Genomic DNA, 8,506 nt, shown 5'->3' on the forward strand with positions numbered 1-8,506 from the left:
ATTATATTATATCATATCAACTAAAATAATTATTTTTTATATTAATTACGTGATAATTTAAAATAACGAATATAATTAAATGCATTTATAAAATGCTTTCATTTTTTCAGTACATAAAAATCAAATTCTCTCTTTAATCTGGAGAACACTTGATGCCTTAGTTTGTCGTTATGAATTAACGGTTATTAAAGATTAAGCGTGTGTTAATTTGATTTTCAAAATATCAAAAGCTTAGTCAAATGATTATGTAGCATATTATGTAATATATACGTAATACGCCATCAATTTAATTATATAGAGTCAAATTTATTTATGAAAATATATGCTCCAGTCTTTAATTCCTATATATAACTTCTAAAATTTAATTAAATTAAATTAGGTTGTAGATAAATTATATTTATTTTTCTTCATATATAAACCTTGATTTTTTATTTTTTTTACTCTAGCTATTCATTTTAATCTTATTTATTATACTTGTTACTTGTTGATTCAAGCAAAAATCTTTTTATATAGAATGCTAAAAAAATAATATACCGTTAATTTTAGATTACAATAATTCATACGTAGTTAATTTTACATGTAATTGATAGTAATTAAAAATTGTTAGAAATAATTTATTTAAATATATCAAATTAATTATTATATATGTTAAAATTAATAATTATTAACTATCAGTTTTACACGAAAATTGTAGGTAAATTTTAGTTTATTTTTTCATTCAATTTGTAAAAAAAAAAAAAGAAAAACAGTGAACATACAGTAGTTTTGGAATAAAGGAAGTATAATTTATTGAAGAGAGGAAGAAATGTGGTAACTCAAGAGGAGTATAGTATGCATAGATATGCATATTTATGTATTTGATGCGAGGTTATTACTACGTCGAAGACTGAGTAGCTTCTATATGCAGAAGCAAAGACACATGCATGCAATTTGTAATTATTACGTGGTGGCTGGGCACTGGAAGTTTTGGGGAGAGGTTTTGCCACAGGCGTTGAGCAATGGGGCGAAGTTAATTGTAATGTTTAAGTGGAGTCGTTCCAATAAGCTAGCCTTAATGTCCACGCAAAGGCAAAAGCGTAAATCAATAGCAAGAAGACGATTCAAGTGGGTGCAGCATTGATCCGGACTGGGTCCCAGCCCAGGAAGAATAACCACGGTTAAGAGACCATGTAATACATTCGCGCAAAGATCTACCTGTGCGGCATTTAAGGGACAAGAGGGTGGTGGAGGGCTTGCAACAACAGGCGGTGGTGGTGGCCGTGACGCGGGAGGAGGTGGAGGAGGTGGTGCTTTGGGAGGCGGTGCGTTGGGCGGCGGTGTGTTGGGTGGTGGTGCATTGGGCGGTGGTGTGTTAGGTGGTGGAGCGTTGGGTGGGGGTGCGTTGGGAGGCGGTGCGTTGGGAGGGGGTGCGTTGGAGGGCGGTGCCTTGGGCGGCGGTGCGTTGGGTGGTGGTGTGTTTGGCGATAGTGTGTTGGGTGGTTTTGTGTTTGGCGGCGGTGTGTTTGGTGGTTTTGCGTTTGGCGGCAGTGTGTTGGGTAGCGGTGCGTTGGGAGGCGGTGCGTTGGGAGGGGGTGCGTTGGAGGGCGGTGCCTTGGGCGGCGGTGCGTTGGGTGGTGGTGTGTTTGGCGATAGTGTGTTGGGTGGTTTTGTGTTTGGCGGCGGTGTGTTTGGTGGTTTTGCGTTTGGCGGCAGTGTGTTGGGTAGCGGTGCGTTGGGAGGCGGTGCGTTGGGAGGGGGTGCGTTGGAGGGCGGTGCCTTGGGCGGCGGTGCGTTGGGTGGTGGTGTGTTTGGCGATAGTGTGTTGGGTGGTTTTGTGTTTGGCGGCGGTGTGTTTGGTGGTTTTGCGTTTGGCGGCAGTGTGTTGGGTAGCGGTGCGTTGGGAGGCGGTGCGTTGGGAGGGGGTGCGTTGGAGGGCGGTGCCTTGGGCGGCGGTGCGTTGGGTGGTGGTGTGTTTGGCGATAGTGTGTTGGGTGGTTTTGTGTTTGGCGGCGGTGTGTTTGGTGGTTTTGCGTTTGGCGGCAGTGTGTTGGGTAGCGGTGCGTTGGGAGGCGGTGCGTTGGGAGGGGGTGCGTTGGAGGGCGGTGCCTTGGGCGGCGGTGCGTTGGGTGGTGGTGTGTTTGGCGATAGTGTGTTGGGTGGTTTTGTGTTTGGCGGCGGTGTGTTTGGTGGTTTTGCGTTTGGCGGCAGTGTGTTGGGTAGCGGTGCGTTGGGAGGCGGTGCGTTGGGAGGGGGTGCGTTGGAGGGCGGTGCCTTGGGCGGCGGTGCGTTGGGTGGTGGTGTGTTTGGCGATAGTGTGTTGGGTGGTTTTGTGTTTGGCGGCGGTGTGTTTGGTGGTTTTGCGTTTGGCGGCAGTGTGTTGGGTAGCGGTGCGTTGGGAGGCGGTGCATTAGGCGGTAGTGTTGGTCTCGGGGGTGGGGCATTGGGCGGCGGTGTGTTAGGTGGTGGTGCATTGAGAGGTGATGCGTTGGGAGGCGGTGTGTTGGGAGGCGGCGCTGCTATGGTGGCGGAAAAGAGAAGGTTAAGGGAGAAGAGAATGGCGGTGGGTGCCACCATTGGCTTCTTGGAAGCCATATTTCGTTCTAGAAAAAGTGTTGATTGAAGTTGGAGAGTATTGCAACTTAATTTATAGCCCATGCATTTCTCTACAGATACAATAATTGTTTTTTGGGTATAGGGGGATACAATAACTTAACATATATCATATATCAACATTTACGTGCTTTTATTTAAGATTTTGATATTAAAGTTTTCGTCGTACATTGATTATATAAAAATTCTATTTGCATATTAAAATTAGCGAACACACGCTATATTTAATTATTTATGNATTATTTGTACATTAAAATAAACTACTAAAATCAGTCACAATATATTTTTATATAAATACATGTGTAGTTTAATTTATTTTCAATGTATATTTATATTTCAGCATATATTTTATACTGGTAACTGACTTTGGTGACTGATTTTAATATACACTTAATATAACCCATGTAAAATATATCGAATTAATTTATGTCTAAGTATCTGGTTAAGTATTATAATTTGATTAAGATAAATNACTCTATATATATATAATCAATACTATTAAAATTTACTAAATAGTTGGATTTATCTTTATCATAAAATATAAAAGGTCACATTATGGACGAAGAGTTACATTTTCCATAATCAGTAACAAAAGGAAACTTTATTTAGTAATTTAAATATTGCCAGATTATTGTATGTAGTTTGTATATTGAGTTTATAAGGTGAATTTGAAGTTGTAAATTTGATTTATTTTAAAAGTATAGTGAAGGAATTTTTGTTTTGGTATTTTTATTATATCAAGATTCTAGTTTATTATATCAGGTATCAAAATGCACATATATAGATTCTGTAATAATATTTTATAAGACTTGAATTGGTTTAGAATTTGACATAGATGCCCTTTAGAATTAGGGTAACCAAAGTGATACTTATTAAATAAATTTGCACTAATTAAGTTGGATATACTGAGTGTATATATTTAATTAATTAGAAATTTTAGAATGATTCATTCATTATATATGTACTTTATTAATTAAACCAAATATATTCCTAAGCTAAGTTTTCTCAAAATGCTTTAAGATACATGTACTTTTAACTTTCTTATCGATATATGTATATGATAATGAGTTTGAATTAATTTTTTTGTCAATATGAATCAAATTTTTTTAATTTTAAATTCTAAAATTTAATTTTAAATTCTAAATCTTAAATTCTAAATTTTAACTCTAAAATTTAAATTTTTCAAAAAATGTGGATAAAAATAATTTTATGGTAAAAAATTAGTTGATTAATATTTACTAATTAAAAAATTATTTGCTATACTTATGCTATTCTATTTATTCTTAAAAAAGACCATTAATGCTTTCATTGACTTTGTGTAAGAAAATCAGAAAAGAGTTCCCACCTATAACTAGCATCACTCATGAGTAAGATAGAATTGAATATTTGAATTCTCAAAATAATTGAGTTTATTATTGACTAATTAGAGTGTAATAAAAATAATTAGAATGTTTTATCTCAAATACAACCCCTAGCTTTAATTTAGATCCACTTATTAGCAGGAATTACTTAATCCAATTTAGTCTCTATGTATAGAACTCTAAATATTCATATTTAAATACAACTCTTTTTTTGTTGGTATTTATGTGATAATTAAGATATACATTCACAACAATATATTCACTATTAGACATTTTTTTAAAATTTATTGAAAGAATAAAAAAAAAATTGAAATGTTTGTAAAAAAGACTACTATTTACACCTCCTTGATTATATAGTTGAACAAAATTTGTTGTTTTATATCTCGTTTACACAAAAACAAAATAATTACTCATATATTTTGTTTACACTATATCTTATGAATTTATTATTCGCATATTTTATTTACAATGTAAAAAAAAAATATGAATATTCCAGCGAAAAATTTTCACTTCCCACCATACTCACATCTTAGATCACTAGTTAAGAAAAAATACCTACTACCTTCACCGATTTTATTTTAATAATTCAGCGATAACATTAACAACAATAGTAATAAGTGTTTTACAGTATATAGTATCTATCATAAAAGTAAACTTACCTAACATAATGAATTTTATTTCCAATGGTGTCAGGTACATATAGATAGAATACTTGAGTTTTAGATAGTTTGGTGGGCTAGTTAGGGTTTCAAGTTTGGTATATATTTGGCATATCTATCCATTTGGTATCCTATATGTATTAGTAGATATCATACTTATCAGCCACTATTTTTGTTTATTTTCATTTTGTTTTATTATTNTATATCTTAATAAAAATAACTATTTTTTATATTAACATCTAAAATAAAAATTTTAATTAGTTGACAATATAATTATACTCTTCTTTCATCGCTTACAACTTTTGATAATATTTAAAGAATTATATTTATGAAAATTTAAGACATAATTATGCAATAAAAGTAAACAATTTTGAAACTTATAAATTTAAACTGACTTTTTTATTTCTACTAAAATAGAAAAATTTAAAATGACTTTTTTATGCGGTGCCGTTTCGCACGGTCATTCACGGATTCGACGTCTCTCGTGGTAGAAATTGTTGTTCGTCCTCCCCTTTCGCATTGTAATTTGTCCTCCTATCTCTTCTGCATGTCATCACATATTCGAATAACTATCGATCTTCTTCAGTTCATACAGTTGTTGAAAATAAGTAGTATAATCACAATCCAATCAACCATGTGTCAAATAATTTGTTATTGTAATATAGTACAGTCTTTCACTAAATTTAAGAGATTTATCATTATGATAGTGATCATAATAATGAGAGATAAATCTCTTGATTAAATTTAGAGATTTATGATTCTGATAGTGATCATAATATTGAGAGATAAATCTTTTATAATTTAATTTAAATTGTTCTTAATTATAAGATTATTAAAAAGGACATTAATAATCCAGAGATCAATATATATATATATAATGGTCTTTATTGGATGAAGATTAATAGATCTCATTTATTAAATTTTATATAAATGATACATATAGAGATATGACCATTGAACTGACTCATTCTAAAAATTTTTAATGGTTACGATTACCGCATATTTGTCAATAGGATATCTCAGATGAACATGGTACTAAAGTTCATTTGACCTGCGAATATCATAGTAATTAACTAATAACAATGTGTCTATTATACTTTGATTCCGGACACCTAATACCCTAAGGTACTAGTTGAATGGATATTGGGTATGATTTAAATATATACTTGTAGGATTAACGATTAGTCAATAAAGAATCCGTCAAATCTCAGTAAAGAGTTTGAACTCTATGATTATTATACAAGAAGTCTCTGGTACGAGTTGTGAGGTGGATCAGGGACTTGCGAGTCGAGGTAGACGCCGGATTATCTAACTGGAACAATGGGGTGGGTACCTGCAAAGACACTCCAACGCTCAAGTCAGAATAGATCTAAGAGGTATAAGGTGTGAGGAATGAGTGAGTACCTGAGGGGGCCTCTGACTCCCTTTATATAGCTAGTGGTAATTATCTCATCTTATCTTATCTGGCTAAGATAAGGGAGGTATTTGAATTCGAATGGTGGGTTAGGATATTGGAAGTTGATCCATCTTTGGGCCGTGAAGATGGCTCAATCTTGGAATTATTGGGTTCGGTGACCATTCCGAAGAAGGACCCGGAGATTGGGTCCGTAACAGTTGCCCCCAAAGCATGAGAACATACTTGCTTGGTCTCAATGCTGAGTTGAAGGGGAGCTCGGTTCTCTGTAGTTTGGGAGACTGTGAGGGGCCTGAAAAGAACATGACGTCATCCAGCGCCACTTGGCGGGATGTTGGTGAGTTCCGCTTTTCGTAAGTTGGAAAATCATTAGCTTAGACCTTAACGCCGCTTTTGTTGACAAGTTTGGTTTTCTATTATCGGGATGTCATGAGGGGCCTAGAAAGGGCGTGACGTCATCCTACGCCGATTGACGGAATGTTGGTGAGTTTAGTTTTCTGCGAATTGGAAGACCGTCATCTCATGCTTGGTTTGTGTGGTCCTTTTGGGCCGTTAGTTATTGTGAACTTATTTTAGACTTCTTGGTGGGCGGATTTTAATACTTTGCTTATTTATCTTTTTTTTAAATATCCATTTTGTTATTTGGATATCCGTTTTGTTAGTCTCGGGGTGATCGATCCTCTGGTAGACATTTACTTATTTGAATATCCGTTTCGTTGGTCTCAGGGTGATCGATTCTCGTGTCACCGTTTTTTGTTATTTGGATGCCCGTTTGTTATTTGGATATCCGTTTTGTTGGCTTCGAGGTGATCGATCTCCGGGTCGGCATTTTTTGTTATTTGGATATCCATTTTGTTATTTGGATATCTGTTTCGTTGGCCTCAGAGTGATCAATTCCCGGGTAGCCGTTTACTTATTTGAATATTTGTTTTGTTATTTGGATATCCGTTTCGTTGGCCTCGGGGTGATCGATCTCTGGGTCGCCATTTTTTATTATTTGGATATCTGTTTAATTATTTGGATATCCGTTTTGTTGGCCTCGGGGTGATCGATTCCTAGGTATCCGTTTACTTTTTTGGATATCTGTTTTGTTATTTGGATATCCGTTTTATTGGCTTCGGAGTGATCGATCCCCGGGTCGCCGTTATTTTGTTATTTGGATATCGATTTTGTTGACCTCAGAGTGATCGATCCTGGGGATAGCCGTTTACTTATTTGGATGTCCATTTTGTTATTTGGATATCCGTTTCGTTGGCCTCAGGGTGATCGATTTCTGGGTCACTATTTTTTGTTATTTGGATGTTCGTTTTGTTATTTTGATATCCGTTTGGTTGGCCTCGGGGTGATCGATTCCCGGATAGCCGTTTACTTATTTGGATATTCGTTTTGTTATTTGAATATCCTTTTGTTATGGCCTCGGGATGATCAATCCTTGGGTCGCCTTTTTTGTCATTTGAATGTCCGTTTTTTTATTTGGATATCCATTTTGTTGGCCTCGGGGTGATCAAACTCCGAGGGTAGCCGCATTTAGTTCGTGTCGTTGGATGGGACAATGCTTTTGAAAATATGAATTTCATTTGAGGTCTGAGCCTCGTTAAAACCTCTCGATGTGGGTAAGAAAGAGCGCTCGGTAAGAAAATATACGATTAAACAACCTAAGCAATTAATGAAAGTGAAAAGAGCAAAAAATAAAGGATAAAGAGATAGTCTTAAATGAACTCGATCTTGTTGCTTTGGAAGGAGGTTTCTACGTATAGTAGCGCCGTAAGTTGATGGCATTCCAGGATCTCGGGAGTTCGGTCCCGTCTAGTTTTTCGAGCCTATAGGCTCCTTTTCCGATTACCGTCTTGATTGGGTAGGAACCCTCCCAGACGGGTGTGAGCTTCCCTTCTCTGGGAATGGGGGAAGCGATGTCGTTTCGTCATAAGATTGGGTCTTCTGATTCGAAGTCTTGTCGTACCGTCCTTAGATTATACCTTAGGCTTATTCTTTGTTTTAGAGCTAGCTCCCGTAAGTGTGCTATGCTCCTGACCTCGTCTACGAAGTCCCGCTCTACTTCTTCGTCATTTTCTTCCACGGTTCTGCGTGGGCTGAGGTCTTGGCGTGCATCGAGGTCGGCGAGAAAGATGCCTGCCGCATCTCAGGATCTCTTGTGGAGCGCCAAGCTGGTGTTGTCGCACTCTATCGCGACTTCTCGATTTCTGTATATCGTTCTGATAGTGCCGTTATCGGCCTAGAACTTCATGATTAGAAACATGGTGAAGATAACAGCGGATAGGTCATTGATCGTCTTTCTTCTGAGGATGAGGTTGTATGCAGTGGAGTCCTTGAGGACCACGAACTCGGAGAGGATGGTCTTCCTCTGGCTTCTGATTCTGATGGTTAGTGATAACACTATGGAACCGTCTGGTTTAAAGAAGTTGTCTCCGAGTCCAGTCACCCTATCGCGGCGGGTTTGCAAATTTTTGTTTCGGAGGCTCAGT

At 36.8% G+C, this 8,506-nt stretch overlaps 1 protein-coding gene across 1 annotated transcript; it reads left to right on the plus strand.

Moving 5' to 3' along the window:
* Nucleotides 1,121-2,746, plus strand: LOC107635968 (glycine-rich cell wall structural protein-like; the record flags this gene model as incomplete). Its single annotated transcript, XM_021122319.1, has 1 exon — nucleotides 1,121-2,746. A coding segment is annotated over one exon (1,479 nt), but the record flags the coding sequence as incomplete, so codon positions are not given.

The sequence above is a fragment of the Arachis ipaensis genome, chromosome B04, assembly GCF_000816755.2.
Source record: "Arachis ipaensis cultivar K30076 chromosome B04, Araip1.1, whole genome shotgun sequence".
In the NCBI taxonomy this organism is placed as follows: Eukaryota; Viridiplantae; Streptophyta; class Magnoliopsida; order Fabales; family Fabaceae; genus Arachis; species Arachis ipaensis.